The sequence below is a fragment of the Anas platyrhynchos genome, chromosome 25 (assembly GCF_047663525.1).
Source record: "Anas platyrhynchos isolate ZD024472 breed Pekin duck chromosome 25, IASCAAS_PekinDuck_T2T, whole genome shotgun sequence".
Classification (NCBI taxonomy): Eukaryota; Metazoa; Chordata; class Aves; order Anseriformes; family Anatidae; genus Anas; species Anas platyrhynchos.
Genome location: NC_092611.1, coordinates 3653327 through 3677183, shown reverse-complemented (window position 1 = coordinate 3677183; position 23857 = coordinate 3653327). Strand labels below are relative to the sequence as shown.

Genomic DNA, 23857 nt, shown 5'->3' with positions numbered 1-23857 from the left:
CCCGGTTCTCCTGGGCTGGGAGGTGAAGAACAGGAGGGTCCTTCGTGCCTGCAAACATGGCAGTTTTGCACATTTGGTTTCTCTGGGAAGCATTTGGCAGTGGTAGATGCCACAGAAGCCTTATGCAGGCAGAAATTAAGAAATTATCCACGTGATAGCTTCTGCAAATATTGCTTCAAACTGTGCTTTGTAAATGTCCACTTAACTGGGAGTAGCCAAAATACCAGGTTTTGGACTAGGAAAGGAAGTCCCTGAGAGTTATTTCTCTCCGCAGTGTTTCAGCCTGGATACCCAGTGATGGCACTTAGATACAATTATTATTATTATTATTATTATTATTATTATTATTATTATTATTATTATTATTATTATTATTATTATTATTATTATTATTATTATTTTATTGTGAGGATGCTGGAAACTTCCTTGTAAACTGACCTCTCCTGCAAGTTTTATGGTGTCAGTGCACTGAGGCAATAAAGTCTGAATCCCAGGGCTGTGTCCTCTCACTGTTATATTAAACTTTACTACCAGGGTTTCAGGGAGAAATCAGAGCAGCTGTTCCTGGCCTCCCATTTTATCCATAAGCAAAATGTCCCAGAACAGCACATTTTGGTGTTTGGACTGCCAACACTGAGGGGACAGCAGGAGCCCGGGGCTGCTGTAGGACGAGGGCAACAGGAGCAAAGCAGGAGCTGTGCAGAGTGGAGATGGGAACAAACCGAGGGGGAAATCAGGTCTGTGGGGGTGATTTTGGGCTGCAGAGCTGAGTCTTGTGCCCAGATCCCAGAGGCTCAGCCAGCTGCCCTGTGCTGGATGGACTGAAGGATGCAAGAGGGGCTGGGACCCCACGCTTTACCCTGCTGCTGGGGCTGCTGGCTGGGGCTCAGCGGAGCAGGAGCTCAGGAAGGCGGTGTGGCAGGGACGTGTGCTGGAGCAGAGCGCATTTCCAGCCTGGAGCCCTCTCCTGGAGGAAAAGGTAGCTCCACAGCACGGGTGCATCCTCCTGCATTCAGGGGCTGGGGGTGGCACTGGGAGCATGGGCATCCCAGCCGGGCTGAGAGGCTTGGGCAGGCCGGGAGAAAGGAGGCAGAGCTGTTTGGAGCAGAGCGGGTGATTTAACCCCAAGTTTTAGGAGTGAGACTGCTGCAACCTGTGTTTCTGCATCGTCCTTTTCTCTGCCCAGTTGGGAGAGTGCTCGCCTGCTCTCCAAGCCCTGGCAACCCCCTGTCTGTGCACAGCATCCCCAGAGAGCCCCTGCCCTCTGGTAGTGCCTGGGTTAAAGCCACCTGGGGGGTGATGCAGGATGGAACCATCCACCTCCAGCAGAGGAAGAGGCTGACCCAGGGGCTCCCAGAGCTGCTTGAGTGCTCTCCCCGCTATGGGTCTGTGTGTAAGTGGAGATTGCTCCGGTCTTTATGATTTTAAAAGGAAGCAGCAGCTACCCTGGCTTTTTTTGGCATGCCTGGTACCAGGAGCACACGGTGAGGGTTTTGGGGCACAGCAGGCTCTGCCGGTGGCAGCAGGGGAGGATGGTGGATGGACCCTGCTGATGCTTGGGAGTGAGGCGGGCACCCAAAAGCACAGCGGTGCCTTGGGGTGTGCGTGGGAGCAGGAAACCCAGAGGTGCCCAGGGGACCTTGGAGGAAACAGCAGTTTCTGGCGTCAGGCACTGCCAGGCTGAGCTGAGGTTAGGGGCTCAGCGCTCGGGTTGTTGCTGGATAAACCTTGCCCAGGTTGTGCCCTGAATGCCTTTTTTCTTAACCTCCCTGCAAGAATAACTCCCACCTCACGGGGACTCGGTGGGGCCGGCTGACCCCTGCATAGCACATCGAAACCCCAGGACAGCTTTGCAGAAGCCCCCAGCACAGCAGCAGCCGTGCGGACCCAGCAGCCACCGCCGAGGCCGGGCACCCCGCGGTGGGGTCGCGGCGTGACATCTGCCAGAGGTGGTGGCCCTTCCTGGCTGGCGGTGGCGGCCGGAGCGTGAGCGGCGTGGAGCTCGCCTTTCCCACCGCCCTGGATGCGGGGCTGACCACTCCCCCTCCCTTTGAATAGGCGGCCCTGCCGCAAACACTATGGTATTTCCATCCTCTCCAGCTCCAGCGCAGAGGATAGCACCAGGTAGCTGGAGAGAGATCGGAGACAAGTGTGGGAAGCCGTGGAGGACATAAGCTTTTTCCCTGGTCTTCCAGATAAGTAGTAAGTGGCGGTGGGGAGAGAGTCGCTTTAAACTCTTCTGTGGGCTGTAGGTACCTGTGTTCATTTTCAGGATACGTCTCAGATTTGTTTTGCCGGTGATTTACTTTTTCTCTCCCCATTCCCAGTTTCACCCAGTAACTGATTGATGTGTTTGCTAATGGTACCGCAGGGTCTTATAAATGTCTGAGCTGATGCTTCCCTTAAAAAAATCCTTTTTATTTTTATATAGAGAGTACATAAAGTTTATATGCATGTTTTGGAGAATGCTATTGTGTTCCTCATCTAGGCAGAAGGCTGCGCCTTGGCATTACTACAGTGGATTGCATTTGCAGTTCCTCCTATTTTTTGAGTTAGCTTTTTGTTTTCTGGGTGGTGGTTTCTTGGTTTTCGCTGTGAGGAGGGGGAGAAGTGAGGTGCCCGGGCTCAGATGCTCGCTTGGCTCACCGCAGCCAGTGTAGCCGGGGGCACAGACACACGGATGGGGAGCAGACAGGCTGATGTTCACCCCTCAGATTGGGCTCGTTTCTGTCTAGGGAGATGCTACAGGGGGCTCGCTGCTGCAGTTCTGTGCATTTGCAATAGCAATGGCATCCCCCAAAGGGCAGAAAGTGCCACAGGTGCCGGTGTTTGCGATTGGTAGGGGCTGGAGTAAGGAGCCCTTAGTGTGGCAGCCGTGGGGATTTGTGGCTGTGCCGTTGTGGTTCCTTGGGAAGGGCACAATCCTGCACCCCTCGCCCAGCCACAAGGAGCCAGCAGGAGCCGTGACTCCCTGAGACATGCACCCAAGGCCTTCCCCCTTCCCTTTAGCCTCTAAATCCTCGCTTTGCATGTGGCCACTCGCTCGGTATTGCAGTTACCATCAACTTCCCATCCTGTGCTGTCAACTGACACCTTTGGGGGCTGTGGGCTGGGTCCGGAGCTGTTTCCTGGTTGCAGCCTCATTCATGCTGCCTCTAATCCAGCTGCGTTTTGGAGCTCGCCCCTGCCTGTCTTGTAAACAATTTTCTGGCAGGCCAGATATTTGGGGCTACCCAGATATTTGCACCTTGGGCAGCAGGGAATGACTGCTCTCATCCAGTGGTTGTGAGGTTTTTGGAAGATTGCAGAGCGTTTTGTGCACCTGGCATTAGGACCTGTGCATGTCCCCAGCCCTCAGCTTTGCCACTGGGCTTTTGGGGTACCACGCATATCTCCAAACCAGAAAATGCCCCTGCGCTATTGTCACCTTTTTACATCTGGCAATGTACAGACAAACTGGTTTCTCTTTGCTAACTTCCCACAGCTGTTTGAATATTTAATGCTTAGCATTTTCAAAACACCAGCAGATTTGGGCAGTCTGGTCCCAAGCATCCTTCCACAGGTCAAACAGAGAGTCTGGAGCAAAACACCGAAGCACAGCTGGGTCTTTGATCCCACAGGGCAGTTTGGGCTCTGTGACATGGGCAGTGCATGATTCCTGTGGCACCAGATCCTTTCCCAGGGTAGGGGACCCCTTGCAGAACAGCGAGAAACATGTCCTGTTCTTTCCCCATTTGCTTTGCCCCACCTGGCGATCTGGCCCATGACGCTGTGCTGTAAGTCTGTTATTTCACAGAGGGAAATACATGAGTGAAATAACAGATGACCTAATTAACCCCCCCACCCATTCACATCTTCCTGCTGCTGCAGATAGCTGCTCTGATCCAGGAGCAGCAGTGTGATTATTGGCAACCGCCTCCCTGCTTTAGCATCCCACCCAAACCCCCTCCTCAGCACCACCTGCAGGTGTCACTTCGCTATAGATTTGGTGATGCCGTCGACGGTGGCATTACTTTAGCTAGATTTTAATATAGAAGCTTAGTAATAGATGAATGACCAGGGTAAAGGAGAAGTCTAAAGCAGAAAGCAGCCCACACCCAAGCGCAGAGAACAAGGGTGTGTACGTGTGCCTATGAGACTGATCCGAACCACAACCGTGCTGGCGCTGCCTTGTCAGCAGCCATCCTGCCCAGCTGGGGTTTGTCTGGCCACGTAGGTAGGCTGCCGAGCAACCACCAAATCTCCTTCAGGTCTGGCACCTACCGAGAAAAGCAAAGGCACGGCGTTAGCACAGCGAGTGATGTGCAGACAGGCAAACCCCCGCCCCACGAACTGCACCAGACCCAGACCCAGAACTAACAAACTTCTTAGGGCAGCGTCAACCCCGCTGCAGTCACTACTACAAAGTTAAGGTAGAGGCTTAGGGGCACAGATTCTCAGTCTCTCACCCTCACTTTCTCTACATGAGCTTGGGCAAGTCCTTTAATCTCTGTATTTACTGAAGGTGCAGAAAAGCAATTAATATATTGCTCTACTTACTATAGCATCATTATTTCCCACCCTGCCTGGCTTCCCTTCAGTAAATGAAGTATTATCTTTGAGAACACTGCAAAGTTTCTAAATCAGAATAAATGTAGGAGCCCCTGATATGAGGCAGAGACAGGAGGTGGCCGATCTGTTAAAAAGCATGTTTTGTAAATAGCTGGCAGCAAGAGAAACATGCTCATTGCTATTGCTTGTATCCCTGCACCAGGGATGCTCCTTTTATTTTAAGCTGGTGCCAGGGTTTGATGAATTGAATGAGCTTTTTAACATGCCAACAGATCAACAAACACTATTCCCCCGGAAAACTGAATTGGCAGGCAGCCTGGAAAGTGTTAGGGTTTCAAGGGTTAAAACCTTGCGGAAGAATGTCATTTCTATGAGCTATTTTCCCCACCCCCTCAAAGATGATAAATTATTACTTGATGAAAAAATAAAATGGCTATCACTAAGCAACTTTGGGGCAGCGTGCTGCCAGCACAGCAGCCCGTGGAGGATGGGCACGTCAGAGGTGCTCCTTTGCATTTTTAAAGTCTTCACTCCCGTTCTTGGAACTAGAAATATTTTGACGGGGTTACTAATGCTGCCCTTTCCTCCTGACTCTCCATCTAACCGCAAGGAAAGGGAACCTTGTTGGTTTACTGGTATGGAAAAAAACACCCAAATACTGATTTGCAGCTGTCCCTTCAGTGAGACCTCTGCTGGGCTGCCAGCCTGGGGATGAAGGATATGGCATGGGCAGAAGCCTAGCAAGGGCCAACAGCTCGGAAACTGGGGAGAACTCTGAGCCACGGGGTCTTACAGAACAGAGGGAGACCAGTGCACAGGGTGCTAAACTGGGAAACAGAGATGGGAGTCTCGTCTCTGCCACAGGAAAGTCACCGTGGTCTCACTCAACTTCCCTTTCCTCATTTAAACAACGTAATACTTAGACACTACAAGGGAGTCTTGTAAAAGGTCTTCAGGTATCCAACAGATACAGTTCACCTTTGCTTTTAAACTTTTCCCTAATGTCACAAAGGTGTGCATTTAACCAAGAGGACAAATCATTTTTCCCCTTTTAAACTAAGCTTGGTAATTTGTTTTAAAAACATCTCATGTAAAAGAGGAGGGAAGGATGTTGAAATGAAATTAAAACTTTAATTTGGTTTAGAAATGACCCAAGAGTCTAATAGCTTCGGCTGGTAGTTGATCAAGCCCCAGAATAAATACTGCTTTTCCCACACATGTTTTCACAATAAGACAGGAATAATAAGAGCAAACAATAAGACTGAAGTCAAGCTGTTAAGTCATTAAGGATTTTACCAAATGGCTCTGATTCCTCTCTATTTATTAACCGTCTGCAGCGAGCTGTGGACCTTGATTATCTCAGTGTAAATCTGCAGTGATTTCCTTAATTTTGGCCAACTTACCTGACACAAAGAATGCTATCATTTAATTCAGTTCAGCTGCAAGCTCCTGAGTGGTCATTAAAGCTATCTAATGGCATCCAAGGGGAGGAGAGGAACTATTTAGGCTCTTATTAGAGAAAGCTCAAGAGAAGAAAAATATGGCTTGAACATCAGGGAAACTTGCTGACAGTGAGAGATGTATTGGGCTGTGAAGTAGTTTCCTATGGGAAGTGGTGGAAGTTCTGTTAAAATTAGCCCGGACAAAGCACTCCTGAGCTCCCTTTCTGCTTTTGTCTTGCCTCCTGTTGCTGGCTTTGCACACCTAATTTTCCAGAGCACAATTTGTCTTCTGTCTGCATGGACTCTGCTCACCTGCCTTTTCCTAGCAGGGCTTGTCTTCCAGCTCTATTTCACTGTCTAAAAATCTGCATCAGGCTGGTGTGTGTGTGTGTGTGTGTGTGTCTGAATTAACTTGAGTTTGGACTGGAGCTGCCTTAAACTGCCAGGGGTGGAGGTGCGACCGACTACTGAATTTGCACTGTCCTTCTTCACCCCAAATTGTTCTTTCTAGCAGTAAACTTGCATTGAGCACAGTGTGCAGGGGAAGAAAAACAGAAGAGTAAGCTGTCCTTGGAAATTTATTGGAGGCACCGGACTCTGTCTAGAGATGATAACTCCTCTTTTGCAGTGCAGGGCTCAGGAGGGAGCTGCTGGTACCGTATTGCAGTTGTGTAGCGATCTTATTGATATTCTTTATTGCATGAAGCCTTGTCCTGGGTGTCAGGAGGGGTTAGTGCTTCTCCCATGACTGAGTGTGTATTGCTCTGAGCATAGACATGTGGTACTTTGCTGGAAGGTTCAACTGGCAACAGTATCTTGAAAAAAAAATAAAAAAATCAGTGAGGCATGAAAACAGTTTGTGAGAACTGGTGTGACTTAGGTGACTTGATTAAAGGAGAAAAACAAAGCCAAGCCCCAACTGCCTACTGCACAAGCTGCAAAGCAGGAAAAAGAGCTGCTTGTGGGTACTGCTGGTTCAGTGCCGTAACTCCTTGCTCTCAGGCGTGTGTGCTATTGAAGTAGGTGGATTGGGCTGATGATTTCTCTGTTTCCTTTCATTTGCCAGTGTCTATCATGTTTTGATGCAAAGAGTTTGGTAGCGCCGAGGCTTTGACTAGCATAAGGGAGATCAGTCATGTCTAGGTGAGATGGTTTAAGGCTACGAGCAGGGGACAGGCATGTGACTGAATGGGATGAGGTGACTTTCCCTTTGTTAGCTGAGTCACAGAAACAGGCTCCATGTACCTTCTTTGTTTTCTCCAGCTGCAATGAGATTAAGCAAACATGTTTTAACGCCTAGTTAGAGCAGGCTGGGAGGGTGTGCTCAGATGCTAAGATTAGTTAAGGCTTCTCAGCCACAGTAACTTGCAATGTGTGTTTTTGGGTTTGCTCTAAGTGCAAAGAGAAATGGGGTTGCTGTTCTTTCACCACATTGGTCGTTCTCAGCTTTGAGAATTAAAAAGAGAAGTAAAAAAAAATGGTGTTAGAGCAAAAGTTAGTAATAATAAGCAGGAAATGATGATAATAATTTAATACGCATACACATGCAGGTGTTTCACATTTGGCAATTAGTCACACCGTGTGGTGGGAGACTCTATCTGCAGTCCCTGGTTGCTGAAGCAGTGAGTGAGGCACAGCAGAGGCAGGCTCTGCCCTTTGCCTTGATGTTTGCTGGCCCGGGCAGCAGCAAAGCCCCCAGCCTTGTGAGCAGGGAAGATGCAGGGGGAGGCTGCCAGTGCCTCTGGGGGCTGTTTGTGGGTGCAGCTTAGAGGTGGAGGCTGATGGTAGTGTGGCTCTGGCTGGATGACAACTCGGATGGGGGTTTGCACCTGCAGCGGTTACAGTTGGTAGCACAGGAGGTCTCCAGAAATCCCAGGGCAGGTATTCTGGAGGAGCTGGAGTTGCTGTGTCCTCAGAGTGGTTAAAGCAGCAGCAGCTCCTCTGTCTCTTGGGCTATGCCCTGTATTAGTCTGATGAAAATAGCCATTCCCTTTGGCTCCAAGTCATATCCTGCTTGAGTGAACCCTTCTGAGCTCAGGCAACTCCCCTTTTACTCTTTCCTCCCAGCACCTTTATGTTATATCCTTCAAAACACAGAAGGTTCACTGGCCCTTTGTTCTCTGCTGTGCGTTTAAAGGAGAGGAGATAAAATGTCTACTTATCGGAAAACAGAACTAGATTTCAGATACTCAGCTCTGAAAATGGGCTAACCAGTGATTAAAAATTGTATCCAGCAAATAGCACCGGAGGGAGGACTTGCTCAGAGGAGTACATCCCATGGCAGGAATGACATTAGTCAGGAATATGAACCTAGGTCTCAGCAATACAGAACTTTAGCAAGGGGGACTGAAGCTAAGTCAGGTAAACAGAAGATGTTTCTGGAAAATAGAAGGTTTTTTTGGTGAGACAGATTGCTTTTGATGAAATTTTTACAGGAAAGGTGTTGATCTCAACAAATTGGAGGGGGAAAAAAAAATTGGCAACAATTTCCCACTAGTTCTCCAGCAAAGGAAATATGATCTCATCCACCCCCAGAGCAGCTCCATCAGCTTCCAGGTGATAATTCATTCAGCATTGTCCGGCTCCCATCAGTTTACACTAATGGATTTGTATTCGCTTTGTTGATATGTACACATCCAATCACAACACCAATTATTAATACAGATTTTTCCCCTTTTACGTTTGCAGCTTAAAGTCATTAAGATGATAGCCTGGTCCCACCTTAATACAGTTGTGAGAAAACACAGGTTATGCAGTGGGTCTAGCTGCTGCTGTCAATTTTTATGCCATGCCAGACTCCTGCAGCAGAGCATCTAATGTCTGTCTCCATTTCTGCAGGCACCTCAGAGATGATGAGTTACTATATGGACACAGCCATTGGCAGTGCAGGCCCTTATCCTTTGGCTCGCCCTGGAGTGATGGTAAGAAGAGAGATGGGGTTATTTTTCTATCCCTAGAAGTAGGTTTTCTCTTTGGCTGTTGTGACATTGCCAGACCATTCATTGACACAGCTCAGTGTTGACCGCTAAATCGTTCCAAGGTTTCATGTAGTTCAGAGCAGTGTCCAAATGCTGAGTGTTTACCCAGAGCTTATCTCAACCTCTCGAGCTTGCAAGCCCAAGCTGGAAATAGGATCGCTGCATCGGATTTCCTGTGCTTGTCGTCAGAGGAGGATTGTTAGGGTAACCATTGTCCCGCAGCCTCCGCTCTCCGCACTGACCTTCACCTGCTGTGGATGAATGTAGCGGCATCAGCACAAAGCAGATCAAGCTTTGGAAAAGGTTCGGTTGGTTTGGCTAGAGTTTTTTTTGGACAAATATGGGGCTTCCTCTCCCCAGGCAGTTCCTTTCTGTTTGTGCAGTTGACGGGTGGTTGTGTGTAATATACGTTACAGTGTGATGCTGGGCATGCCTGTGCCAACTGCCAGCAGCTGTGGGATGGGTTTGACAGTGCCTTGCGTTGCTCCTGAGCTGGGACTGTGCTTTCTTTGTGCTGCCCGTCATCTTATGTTTATACATGACTTTTATTTAGAGAAATCACAGTAATGGACATTTGTCCAAAGAAATTATGGCTAGTGTTAAAGATCCTAGATGAGGTTGGATGTAAGCCATAGCTGAGCTGACACAGCAGGGGATACAGACAACTTGCTAGAAAGCAAAATTTTCACCAAATTAGGAAGAAAATGCCACTATGACACATAAAAAATGTCTAATACAGCTCGATATCTTCTTTTTAAATGTTTCCAAGAATGCATTAGGCATTTAAATATTGATTGGAAATGAAGCAAAACTATTTCTGTGTGGGGAAATAATAAATTAAATGACTGAAAACATCCTGAATTTATTTCGAGGTTTCACTACACATATGTATATGTTATTCTCTTATCAATGTATTCATATATATGTAAAATCCTATGTGGATTTTACATACATGTGGTATACATGCACATACATCCATGTATGTATATATGCCATGTGTTTTTATAGGGTATATGTGTGTGTATATATATATTACAGGTGTATATATAAAATTATATCCTGTTATTTCCACACATATATATATATATATATGTTTGTGTGTGTGTGTATATATAAATTTTTACACATCCATATAAACAAGGATGTGGATTACATAAAGTGACGATCACAACCTAGGACTGTATGTATGCCTATATAACACATGATCCACACATGTATCTGTGTGGTATAAGTAATGTATATAGGACATAAGCATGTAAGTCTATTATGTGAAGTATATGCAATAATACATGTTTATGCACATATATACATTTATATCAATAAGATAAATAATTATCACAACAATAACTAATGAACAATGCATGCATCAATGAATATCAATGCAAACAACCATGAATGTACAGTGCTGAGGGCCAGCACTTCCCTCATTGTGGGTCCCCCCACAATTTTGGGGAGACTGTGGGTTCTTTTGCCTCAAATTGTCCAAAAAAACCCAAAAGTGTCTAGTTGGCAGGGATGAAATAACAGTTCTTTTTTTTGGGGTGTCCTTCAATGGCACCTCAGCTTGCCCTGGGACCCTGTCTGAGGAGGGCAGCAGGCCAGGCCCCTGCCTGCCGCCATTTTGGTCACCACAGCGCCCCCCCCCCTTCCTCCTCTTTTCCTCCATTTTATTTTTAAAAGGAGCTTTTTGGCCTTGTCATGACCTGCTTGCTCCTCAGCTGGGTGAGTTTTGAGGTGAATTACACCAGATGACACTGTTTCTTCAGCTGCTTGACTCCTGGCTGCTCTTTGAGCCTGTTCGGCCCAGGCAGTGTTTTACCTGGGAAATAACCAGGTTTAATAACAGGGAGCACAACTATGGAAAATAATATTTTCTCCGGAGGTGCAGATAGGTGGAATAAACAGGTTCTATGGCTGTTGTGGTGGCTGCAATTGGCATGTCTGACATCCTGGGGATGGGTCTTGCTGCTCCATTAACTGCTGCGGCTTTGCCTTGCTTGTTGGCAACAAAAATTGTAGAACCATTTAAGTGTGAAAAGACCTCTAAGATCGCTGCCAAGTCCACCATTAAAAATGCAAACTCTTCCTCCCGTTTGCTGTTATTTTGCACCTGAATGGGTAGGGAAATGCTTTGTGACTTTCAGATGAAAGGGGGTGGATGGTTTGGGGTTCACTTTGCTTGCTGAGGTGACATTTTCCCTTCTCCCATGGCCAGAAGCAAGGTGCTGTCGGCTCCTGCGAGGATCCCTGGATGACCTGTGGGTTCCAGTCTGCCTGCTACCAGCCCAGGGCCTGCTACCCGCTCTGGGATGAGTCTGCCATACAGGAGGTGCCCACCGGCCTGGAGCACTACAGCACGGGTAGGACCCCTCGTCTGGGGGTGTGTGCAGAGGGGTGGCGTGTTCCTCCTTTGTTGCTGGGGCTTGGCAGTGTGCTCAAGTGGGAAGTTGAGGTTTAAAGTCCTGGTTTAATGTGCTTGAGGAGTGTATATCTATCTTATGAGTGCATAGAAGAGCAAACAGCATCACTTCTGGAAAGCAGATCTGTATCTCCCTTGCTGGCCATCAAGGGTCTCCCTCAGAGGAGATGAGACTAGAAAGTGGATAAAAGCCTTCAAGCTGCTTTGCTTCACTAAAAATTCTCGTGCTGGAAGTGATGTTAGTCCTCCCTGCTTTCAGGTGGGGACTTCTGCGAGGTGTGCAGGGATGTGCACGCACAGACCCTTACATCCAGGGATTGCTGCCCTGTTTTTTTTACTCCCTGGGGTCTTGACAGATGCAGGGTTTACAAGAGGATACTGTGTGCTGTAGCAAGGCAGAAGTGCCCAGCTTCTGGTTGCATCATCAGTGCTTCTAACATGTCTAATGGCATTAGCACAATCTTCAGCTGGTTTCCTTTGAATGATGATGGAGCCTCTGTGGAGCATGGAGTGGAGCCTGGGTCTCCTGAGTTTTAATTCTGCTATTATGATAATTTTGGCTTTCTTGCCCTTGTAGTTCAGATCTGTTCCCTTGCTCCAGGGATGGTGGTGTACAGTATTCAGGTGGTGCAAAATAACCACAACTGGAGCTGTGTGGCTGTGCTGTGCTGTCAGGGTTGGATGGTTGTGGTGTGCGGTACAGTTAAGCCAATTCACTGGCTTTGACTAGATGATACTAGTCTCTAATGCATTCATACTTTCAAAGTCGTTACAAAATCGCCTGTGACTAATTCTTGGCCATGCACATTGTTCAACCTGTGAATCTCAAAGTAGAGCTTTGCAGTTTGGGCTGCTGCTTATATAATCAGCTGGCAGTGGGGATATCAAATGGGTGGTGAAGGATTTCCCAGAGACAAGGCATGGGCAAAGAGCTTTGGACCTTGGTGCAAGGCCTGTTTCCACTGCAGTGTGGTGTGTTCCCTGACCCTGTGTGCTGCTTTTCTTGGAGGCTTTGCCTGTCCACAGCAGTGTGATTGGTTTTGGGAAGAGCTTCCACCAGATATCACCTCCCTATTTGTGCTGTGGCAGAGGAGAGGGCTTGGGTACACCGTGGCACAAGCCGACCACAAAACTGAGTGAAAGAGCTCAAGTTGCACGAATGTGACCTTTGCCAAGGGCCAATATGAAGTTTATGTTTCACTTAAGTCCCACATAAGCCTATCATGAAGCACATAAATCCCATGTAAGCTTTTGCATGGCATGTGCTGGTCTTCTGTGACTTGTTCCCGGCTCGTTAGTTATGCACATGGGTCCCTTGGGAGGGGAAAAGCCCTGATGTTTAGAGACTTTTTGCAGCTAAAGAGTTCAGCAGAACCAGTAACTGTTGCGGTCAAATGTACAGTTTGAAATCTCTCCTTGGCAAATATTCAGGCATTTTGATTTTTTTTTTTTCCTTTGGTGAGCACTTGTGTGTTAGCTGGAGATGGACACAGAGAGCTGTGGCTGGAGAAAAACTCTGCTGTCTATTCCCAGCCGTTCTTATTTCAGCTATTTGCTCAACTCCTGTGGGTGACCTCTCTCAGCGTGATGTCAACTCTGCTCTGATGAAATCTGCCCTTGCAGCATTTGGATTTACTCAAACATTTTGCAAATCTGTGCCTGGAAAGTTTTCTTTTTTTTTTTTTTCTTTTTTTTTTTTTTTTCCTACCCTCTCCCCTTTTCTGTGAAAGTGTTCTCCCCAGGGACCAACGTATCTGCAACCCAGATCTTCATTACCCCATGCTGGGTCTGTGAAATTTCTTGCTGCAAAGTTTGGAGCCTGGTTCAAAGCTCAGTGAAGCCAGGAAAAAATAAGTCATTGTCTTCAACAGGTTTTAATCCAACTTTCATTACACCGGGACTGGTAGGACAGACCTCTCAATCTCTTGCAATACCTAAGAATTATCTTTCAGTTCTTCCTGTTGCAGTGCAAGGTACTCTTTCTCTGATATTTTTTTAATATACTATCGTTTCTTCACAGTCTAGAGCAGTTTCTAATTTTAAATGAGAGGAAACTCTCATTTGTATACACTGCTAGGAACGGTCTTTCATTTCTTCTTTGTGTTTCGGGTGCACATTAAAACCATTTGTCATCTATTCTTCTGGTGTACTGGAGGCTATTTTGGTTTTCATGGTCCTGGTGTTGGTGAAAGAAACAAGTCAACAAGGAAAATGCAAGTGTGAATATATCCTCTTGTAATAGAAACCCACAATACTTCTAAAAGTTTTAGAGCTGCTTGCCTTTAGAGAAGGTATTTTGCCTTGGTGTTTATTTATGTTGCGCTTAGTCTGCTAAGATTATTTGGTGATAAGTATAAAGGAAAGCTTGATGTGAATTTAGTTTGTCAATAGAGACAAGGAGAGAGTGTTTATTATTATTACTATTATATTTTTAATTTAGGCAAGAAATCGGAAATGTATGTAGTAAGTTTTATTTGCTACTTTGCTATCACAACCTGCAATGCATAGGTGGGGCTATGAGTGCCTGGAGAACAAACTATGATTGGGTCCATAGCAAGTAAAAAGGCACATCCCCAAGGTGTTAGGAAATAACTAGCAAGAAGTGCCTGGTTATGAAAACTAGCTCCTATGGGAACAGGAGAGTAGAAGCCATTGGTTCTTAGTTACATCATCTGGTGAGCCAAAATTAAGGGTGCTGTGCATCTACTTGATGCACCAGGGCCACTGAAAGGATGCTGTCACACTTAGCACTCAGATGTTTAGTGCCTGGGGCAATAGTATCCTAATATTACCCTTTGGTAATATTTTTTGGCTGATACAATGTTAGGCACAAAACTGGAGTGGAGGAAAAGATTTGATAGCAGTATCGTAATTTCAGCATTGACATAGTCCTGGCTGCGCTGCCTTTTTGAGCCAAGGTCATTTTGACAACCCCTTCCACTATGAACTGGTTTATTTTTCTTAGTGATAGGGGAGATAAAACTGTTGTTAATGGCAAGAGAAAGATGAAATGACTCTAGCGGAAGAAGTTTCTATGATTGTTGTTGTGCTGAGTTAGCATTCTTGGACTGAAGGTGTTTCCAGCATTTTGGACACTACAGGAGCCTTTGGGTGAGTGATTCTGTTTTCACTCAAGCAAATGGGCTCGAGTTTGAGGTTTGCAAGACAAGGAATGGAATTAAAGCTTCTAGAGGAGAAATTAGAGCTGTGGGTCTGACCCTGCTTCCCTGGTTTATGCTGCTGTAAAAGCAATGCTGCTGATTTTGATCAGGCTCCAGGCACTGAGACGCTGTCAGAAATAAAAGGCACCACGTTGGGCTGATCCCCAGCACCCAGAGCAGTTCAGGCCAGTGCTGTGGGAGGGCACGGTGCAGAGAGGACAGACTAACCCAGTCTGTGGCCGTGCTGTCTGGCCACGTTGCCTTGGTGCCACCTCTCAACCCAGAATGTTTTGGGGTTGTTAGCATCCAAGTGGACATCTTAGATTGGGGCCCTGCAGCCTGGGCCACCATGGTGTCATAATGGGCTTGGTATGAAAATAAAGCCCTTGGAGCTGAAACAAAGCATCTCAGCTTGATGCCTTGCCCCATGCAGACAAAGTAGAGATGCCCTTCCCTTCGCACCCACCCTGCTCTGGCTGTGATCTTCCTCGAAGCCCCGCTCTCAGCTCAGACCGGGCTGCAGGCAGAAATCCCCCAGGTGCTGCCTGCATCCATCGCAGGCTGTCCCTGCTTTTCCCCACGTTGCCCTCCTTTGCAGCAAGACCTGCTCTCTCCCCTGCTGGGTCCCGTTGGATATCCCCGGAGGAAAGCTCTTTCTGTGAGCATTTTCTGGGCTGTCTTCCAGGCCCACGCACGGAGGAAGGGAGCCTGGGGAGGGGGAGAGAGGGGGGAAGGTGAAAGCCGACCAGGCTCAGCCCGATGGCTTCTCCAGCTGCAGCACATTTTCCAAGTGAAGCTTAAAAAAAAAAAAAAATCTGCATTTTTTTCATGTCCTTTTATCCTATTTTTAACTGCGGCCTCCTTCCTTTTCTCAGCCTCCTCCAACACTTCCCCCCTCCCCTGCGCCGCTGCCTCCCCCGCACGCTCTCCGCAGAGATGAATGGGCGTCTTTTCACAGGGCACGCACATCTGCTTGCGGCTGCGAGACCTAGCAGGACTTCTCAGGCAGCTTGTGACGGCTCTGCTGGACCGGCCTGCCTGTCCTCTCCCTCCTAAATAAATGAGGAGCGGGCAAGGGAGGACGTGGAGGAAGGTGAAGGGAAACAGCAGGTGGGGGGAAAAGGAGTGAGCCACCGCGGGGAGGGACCAGGGAGCGCCGAGGCGGTGGTTGCTAATTCATTTCAAGGCTCAACAAAAGCCATGAACAAAATCCTCTGTGTAACTGCCTCTGCCCAGCCCACGGTTGCTTGATTCCCCCGCACTTGCAGCTCACCCTGCCTGGTCCTTGAGGTCCTATTGCCACGGGGCATGAACGAGGCCTTTCTGCTGGGCACCGCTGTCATCCTCTGGCCAGTGAGCGCAGCTTCTTGCAAGCCTTAGGGTCTGGAGCTGTTTATAGCTGGCTGGAATGGGTTTTTTTTGACCCTTTTTCTTCCTGGCAGCCTTTGGGTTTTTCATTGGCTCTAGTTCAAGTCATGTCACATCTACTACAAATGAGTGCTCTGGGTTTGTTGAAGGGCATACACAATTTTCTCCATTAAGAGCACTTACTTGGATCTAGCAGTGAAGAGAAAAGATCCTTCTACGCCTTGTGAATGAATTGTGCCACTGGCTGCCAGGGGTGTCTGCATCTCTCCTGGCCCCTTTACAAGGGCCCTCTGAAGGATGCTGAGCAATTCCTGGTTAGCTCTTCATATTAGTGGGAGCTGAGCAGTTACTGGTTTGCTCTTCATGTTAGCGGGAACTGAACTGAGTGCCTGAGTAGTGTGGATCTTCATTTTGCAGGTGAGGAAAACACATGCAGGTGACCCTTTGATACCTAGTTACACTCCCTCTGGACCCCTGCTGTAACCTGCTGCAAGTCGGAACGTGGAGAGCTTTATTTGCACTGAAGCAACAGAATGACAAAAATCCAGGCTTTCGCTTTTCTATTTGTTTCCTGCCTGACTCTGGAAAAATCCCTGTCTCGCCTCAGAGACAAAACCCCAGGGAGATCCCTGCATGTTGGGTCATCACCAGAGAATGAGCACTGAGCACTTTTCCCACTTGAGCTGCAGACTCGTGTCAGCTGGGGATCGGCTGCTGCGCAGGGAGGAATTGTGCTCTGAACAGGGAGTCAGTGCTGGATGAGGCTGGGAGAAAATGGGAAGGCCGTTGCATGTTTTTGGGGGTGCTACCTGCAGATTTGCTAAGGGACTCCGGCATAACAGGGGGGCTGGAGGAACATCACGAAAATGAGCAGCAGCACTAGCAGCTTCGGTATGCTGTGGGGAAGGAGTAACTCGATGCAGAAGGGACTAAGCCACAGGCTGTTCCTTAGTGCCTTGAGAGTGGCTGCAGATACCTCTTTTGGCATTGCTCTTGGAGTAGCATGGATCCCTCTGTAGGGATGGAGTGAATCTCCCTCTGGATATACTTGTTTCCATCCTGTGCCACCAAACACTTGATTCAGGAAGCACAAATGCTTCTTTGAGCTTTCCCAATGCCCTTTCCCTACACAAGTGTGCTGAGACCCAGGAGCGTTTGCTTCAGGGGATACTGGGCAGCAGAACACCTTCTCCAGGGAGTTTGGGATGCACGTGGCCAGCCCTTCTTGCAGCAGTGCCTTTGGTGGGCTTTGCTGTGCTGACTGGAGCAGGGAGGGCAGCAGGAGCGAGACCAGCTCCTGTTTTCTCTCTGGATGGACAGGGCTGGCTGGGTGATGCTGGGTATGCGCAGGGCAGGCAGAGGGGGACGTGGAGAGCATGGGGGGCTGGGACCCTGAAAACAGCCTGTTTCTTTCAGCTCCTGGCAGCGTGAAGCACCTCTCTCTCCCTCCAGATGTTCACTGTGTTTATAGCTGCTGAAGCAAGAGGCTGAACTCTCTCATTAATACATTTCTCTCTCCCTCTCTCACATTGAAGCCAGAAGTCTCAGCTCAGAGGTTGCAGCTGGAAAGGAGCTGGGGGTGAAGGGTGGGAGAGAGAAGGGAGGTGTATGCGAGCCTCCCATCCCATTCAGCTCCCCCCTCCGCTTCCCTCCCCCCGAATCCTCCCAAAATACACATGCCCCAAAAAAAGAAAAACACTGGCAGATTTTTTATTTCAGAAAGTAAACACTTAGGCCATGGGGGTCTGGAGGTTATGGGAAAAGAGGAAACCATTGGGCTAATCAGGCCGGGACACACTTCCCCTGCTGAAATAAACCAGAAATCATTGCATTACAGGGCGCCGCCGCGGTTAACCCTGGTGCTGCCAACACAGCTGAGTGCTGGGGAGCTGCGGAGAGCTCGCAGCCTGCCCACGCGTTCCTTCCCTGCTCCCTGGTTTTGAAGCCAGAGCGAAGAGCTGCTGCGGAAGGGGAGCCAGCACTCTGCAGCGGCCCTTTGGCATGCCAGCCCTTTGGGAATGAGTCGTTGGGAATTTTTAGTAGGAAATTAAACCTTTTTTTTTCTATGGTTTATGAGCCGTCCTATAGAATTTCATAGCTATTCTTGCCTGAGAACTCTGCCTGACTGCTGCAGACATCTACAGAAAGGAAAGCTGTCTCTGCTTGGGTCAGCAGAATTTGGGGGTAAAGTCTGCAGACCCTCGAACAGTTCTCAGAAAGCTTTCCACCCTTATTAGGATTGCATTAGGTGTATAAATTATGAAATTACTGATTACTTGGTTGCAAACCCTTTGGGAAGGAATCCTTCCTGCTTTCTTTTGCGCCTGTGTTTGCAGAGCACACTGCATGTAGGATCTGCCTGTGAGATGGGGGACCCTTGATGCTCCTCAGGCTGAATAGCTGTAGTCCAGGTGTAAGTGAGCTAATTGGCCCTTTGTAGCTACTTTACAAAGTGAGCTCGATTTTCTCTCTCTAAGCCAGGCATTGGGCTTCCCCTGGCTCCTTTCACACTCTGAGTTGCGTGCTATAAATGGATACCCGCTACCAGGTCTCACGCATCTTACGACTGCTGCAGCTATCTGGGTTTCAGAAGGGCTGGATCTCTGAGCATGAATGTTTATCACTGTAAATGGGTATTAGAGATTGTCTGTTACCACAAGCCCGGGTCTGTTTCATCAGCGCTCCTTGCTGTGATTGCTGATACCCTTTCCATCCTGCCAGGCTGAGATTTCGGAGGAGCCCCGTGTGCTCAGCACGATGCCCATGCTGACACGGTCCTTGGTGGAGTTCGTGGTGCTGCGCTTCGGCACCCTGGGACTGTGCTCTCCCTGCAAGCCTCTGCTGGCAATCACCGGGAGGGAGCACAGCCGAGAGGAAAACCCAGCACGGAGCACTTTGTAGCCAAGGGAAAGTGATCTTCCCAATGACACCGCTGCAGGAGGCTTTACCTCATCTGTTACAGCGTAAGCGCTGGCGGTGAAAGGTGCCGTCACCGGTTCCTTGAGCCGTCAGCCAGGCCCTTGCAGCTTTCCCACCAGAAGGCAAAGCCCCCGATAGCGTGCGATAGGGCAGCGCTGCAGACCTGCGTGTCCCACCCCGCTATCTCAAGAATGCATTTGAACAGGAGCTGTTACTGCAGCCTCTGGAGGTCGAAGCTTCAGATGGAAATCAGGCCGCATGGAGATAGTCCCACAGGGCAAATTTCAGAATTTTTGGAGTTGGTGTTCAGCTCAGATAAGCCCTGGAGAGCTCAGATACTTTATCTGAGCCTTATCTGAGCTATTTGCATCACTTCAGTCTGAGAAACCATGCTGTCAGACGTTTGGGGCGGGGGTGAGTTGTCTTAGGATGGTCTGTCTGTCTTTTTTTATTATTTCTAACACACAGACACCTCCAGGACGGGGCTGTGGTGTGCCACATGCAGCTCAAAGAGCTTGTATGTAGGCTGGATAGATGGAGAGCAGGAAGGAGAAATGCCCTGCTCAGATCCATGCGGTTGTAAGGGCAGGATTAGGACCGATGTTCCCTGAAAGCTCTATGAGGGATGGCATCTCTCTGCTCCATTGCTAAAATTGAATAGAAATAAGGTTGAGCTGCCCATGTGGTCAACTGTGAATGGATGTGATTCCTCCTTTTCAGAGCAGAGCCAGGTCTGAGATTTCTCAAATGTGGTTTGCTTTCCGTGCCTTGTTTCCTAGACCCTGCTTTGTGCAAGTGAAGTTTCTTACCTTGCCCGGAGCTCCTGGGGGCTGTGCGGGGTTGGTGCTTTCTTGCTGCTCTTGTAGCATCTCCCTTCTTCGTTCCTGCTTTGCAGCCATGATCTGTTTGACCGAAAGCACCCCAGGGCCCCCGGACTGTATAAAGCAGCATCCTCTTCCCTTCCCAGCCTGTGGGGTGGTTTCATTCACCTGAGCTCCCAGTCCTGGTGGCTCTTCCACAACAGTGATCTTCTGGAAAAAGGATTCTCAGGGAAAAGAAAAGTGGATTTAGGAGATCTGACCGAGTCTAAAAGCTGGAGTTTGGAAGACCTTAGCTACACGACTTAACAGAAAGTCTTTAGGCATTTAAACCATGCTGATTTCCATTGGAGTTAGATGCCTCAGTCATTCAGAAGCCTGCCTGTGAGCAGTTTCTCACGTCGGAGATACAGATGATTAATTCATTGCACATTTTATTGCGATGCTTAATTCATTGAGGTCAGGCAAGTGGCTGGAAGTCTCCAGAGAATGGTGTTGTAGAAGTGCTCAATACTGGGAAAAAAAACAGAACAGACATCTGAAGTGACACCGAGGCACTGGCGGGGCTGTCCCCTTGAAGCTATGTATAGCTGCTGGAACACGTGCTGAAGTTTACGCAGCCCACCGGATGGGCCTTCCCCGGTGGGGATTTGTATCAATAGGCTTTGAAAAAAGTTGCAGCGGGTCAATTGTTGGCTGGTTCACAATGGAGTAAATACCGCTTCTCTCCTGCAGCTGGCTCAGGGAGGGGAGGCTGCCCGGGGCAGGCAGGGCTGCTGAGGCTGAGCGCATCGGGAGGATGGTTTCTCTGCCAGCAAGCGGAGTTGCCTTGGGGAGCTGCAGTGGGAGGCTCACCGGCTTCCAAGTGGCTCGTGTTAGGTGTGGGAAAGGCTTGGGATGAAGCCTGGAGTGGGATTTGCACATAGGCTTCTTTGTGGCGTGAGGAGATTCTCAGCTGGCATGAGGCAGCGCCGGTCCATCCTTCGAGAGCTGCATTTGGAGACCTCCGGTCCCTTCCCCTCTTGGAGGCCGGGTTCCCTCTTGGTGGTTTTCCTTCCCCTGCCATGCTGCAAGGGCAGCTGAAGGTTCAAGGTCAGGATCCAGTCTTGAAACCCCAAAGCCAGCTGCAGCGTGTCTGAGAAGCGGGCCGGCTTCTCCCCGCTCAGTGGGAACGCTGCCATTGATTTCGGTGAAGGGAGTGGGTGCGTGCACCGCAAAGCAATACAGTGAAGATCAACAGTTCATGGCAGGACTTCCCTTCCTGGAAAGGGAAACAAGGCCGCTGACATGGCATATGCTGTGTGAGCAGCACTACGTGGCAAAAACACTTGTAGATATTTGTGCTTCCCGTTGAGGGAGTGGGACGGAGCAAAATAAATTGCTCTGCCAAAGTTGGTTGAGATTTTAAAAAAGCAATGGCCCAAGCTACTTCTCCCTGACTTATCAGCGATGACTTTTCAGGAGTCAGAAATGCCTTTCTTCCCTGGTTTGCATGATTCACTCTCCACATGCAAAGTTCAAGGGGGCAGAGGGCACTTGGTTTAGCTGGAGCGATGTCAGCATTGAGGTAGAATAGGAAAAAAGGAGGAGGTGCCCCAAGGGAGCCTGCTCATGGAAAATTTCTAATTTGGTCAGCTACAGGCATCTCGCTGAGGAGCCTGCGCTTGGGAGACTTCAACCCAGTTTTGCAAGCTCGAGAGGCATGAATAATTATGGAAGGCTGGGATGGAAATTAAGCTGGCATCTTAGTCCTGCCCTGGACCAGCTCTTCACCGTGCTGCAAGCCTGGGGTACCCGTGTGTGCTGTGAGATGGCTCCAGGGGTGCTCAAACCTTCTCTTCCCCTGCTCTGCATCCAGTTACTGCCTCACCCCATGAGACCAGAGGCTCCCTTTGTCTGGCAGCTTTTGTTGTGTTCCTATCCAGCAAACAGCTACTAGATGAAAGTAGGAGCAGTTTCCCTCGCTTCACAGTAATCGAAGTGACAGGATAACAAGGCAAGTGTGCAGCCTGCTTCGCCTTCCACTTGTGCTGAGTTCCAGGCTGGGTGTCAGCTCCGTCCCTATCTAGATGAAATACTGCTTTTTGTCTTTTATTTTTTTTCTCTGTTGTTACTGCCAAAAGTGACGGATCGTTCTGCAGAAATCATCAATGTTTTGTCAAAACGAAATCCAAACATTTCCAGGCAAAACTCAGCGATTTCTGGTGCTGGCTGAGTTGATGCAAAAGCAAATCTCCGTGGGAAATGCCAACATGGAACAAAAATGGGGAAATACATTGGAGTGCTCTGCAGAATGCTTCCCCTGGCTCTCACGTTTAAATGTGTGTCCGAGGGGCGGTGAGGCTGAGGTGGTTGAACCCAGGAGGTTAATCTGGATCACTTGGAGTGCTCATTCAGACCAGAGTGGTTCAAGCAGCCCCGCAGGCACACGGGAGGAGCCCAGCCTGTGCCACGAGGTGTGCGCGGTGAGCAGCAATGCTCGCTCCCTCCTTCCCAGCCACCAGGATGTGATGCCTCATCCAAGCCACAGCTTCAAGCTCTGAGATCCGTTGTTTTTGGGTCGCACCAATCTGTTCCCGCATTTCTACGTATCGCCCCATCTTCCTTTCCCCCACGCTCGCACCCCGTGAGACTGTCGGTCCGGCTCCGTGTTTGGCGTAGCAGATGCTTTTTTTACCATCCGTCTTCCGACAATCCTCTGGGGCCTCGCCGGGCTGCAGTGAGCAGCGAGCGGTGGCACCAGGCTGCAGCGGGGGCACTTTGTGCTCCGCACCCACCTGAAGCGAAATGGGTTCATCGGGGCTCTCCCACGCCTGCCAAGTGCATCCTGCCGCTCCCCTCCCCGCCGCTGCCGCTCCTCACTTCATTAGCACTGGAGATGTTTATAAATGGAAGAGATAATATTTTTCGTTTCCAGTTTGGGTTTCCAGGGCAGCCACTTTCTGAAGCACTTAGGAAGTTTAGAGAAGACGAGGTTATATAAACGATTTTTCCCCCCTGGGCTCTTATTAATCAAGTGGCCTGTGGAGCCATTCCCATAGCTTTGGGATAAAGGGCACTAGCTGGGTGAGGGGAGGCAGGCAGTTAACACAAGGCATCTTTTTTTTTTTTTTTTCCCCTTTTTTTTGTACGTTTCCGATGAGTGGAGCAGTCAGACCTGGCTGCTTGGGTTTGAAAGTGGGCAGAGAGCTGAGTGGCATGCTGAGGCTGTGTTTTGGGCTTCGCTCCTGTACTAGCCCCTCGTAGGCCTTGAACCAAGTCGTATAGCACCTTTCAATGACAATTTACCCGGCCCTGTTGATAAATCCTTTTAAAATTTGATTATCTGGTGTAAAATGTTAGCATTGCCTGAGCATAGGGGAAATAAGGTTTAGATAACAATGAGCTGATCCTTGTGCTTTCTACAATAACACCCTATGGACGTGCACATGCACACAAACACTAATTAATACATTTCCTGGCAAGCTCTGATGTGTTTCCAGAGCTTCCCAGCACTTTCCCACCCAGGCTGCAGCAGCAGCTGCTGCCCAGCATGGCTGCGAGCAGCGAGGGCAGCTCGTGGGTTGGGAAACCAGGAGCAAGCTTCATGTCAGCTCTCCCCGTTCCCATCAGAAGGAAACCAAGCTCTGCCTCCTCCTCCGGGCCCTTCCTCCCACTGCCTCCCCACCAGCAGAGCCGAGGGCTGGGGTCTTTCTGTTTTCCTTGGGTGGAAAGAGCCCTGGCTGTTGCGCGGGTCCAGCTGTTCCAGTCCTGGAGCCGCAGGTCCACAGGAAATCAGCTCATTTGTCTGCTGACCCACATTCCAGTTCTCCAGCCATGCTCTCTTGGTGTGAAAATAATGATTTAAATAGCCAAGGGTGGAAAATAATGATTTAAAGGAGGTAAAGGGAATATTTGGAGCTATTGCTGACTGTAGACTTGGCAGAGAGAAGCTGTATTTCTTCCGGGTCTGGGGAGCGTGTGGGAAGCGGTGGGTTGAGGTGTTGAACATCTGGAGTGATTTAGCAGTTTTGAGCTGTCGTGCAGGGCTGCGGGGTGCAGGAGTAACTCATCCTAAAGAACTGGGGAGGATGAATGGAGAGAAAAGGTGCTCGGCACGTTCGGCTGGAGCAGGTGCAGGTCGGGCTCGGCAGAAGAGCCGTGGTGATCCCCTCCAGGGACAGGGGATGGGTGGGGGTGGCCCCAGCATCCAGCAGCACCG

The 23857-nt window shown here is 49.1% G+C and overlaps 1 protein-coding gene across 4 annotated transcripts in view; it reads left to right on the top strand.

Annotated features, from left to right (window-relative positions):
- Positions 1-2050: 2050 nt before the first annotated feature.
- ETS1 (ETS proto-oncogene 1, transcription factor) overlaps positions 2051-23857 on the top strand; it is a 77325-nt gene continuing 55518 nt past the window's right edge. Inside the window, exons 1-3 of one of the 4 annotated variants that reach the window (XM_005019650.6) lie at positions 2051-2202; positions 8832-8914; positions 11187-11331. In XM_005019650.6, the coding sequence (XP_005019707.4) occupies positions 8843-8914; positions 11187-11331 (217 nt within the window). In that variant the 5' untranslated portion in view covers positions 2051-2202; positions 8832-8842. Of the gene's footprint in view, positions 2203-6481; positions 6604-8530; positions 8550-8831; positions 8915-11186; positions 11332-23857 lie in introns of those variants that run through there. The other 3 variants (XM_027444125.3, XM_038167548.2, XM_072027601.1) reach the window with 3 other exon arrangements.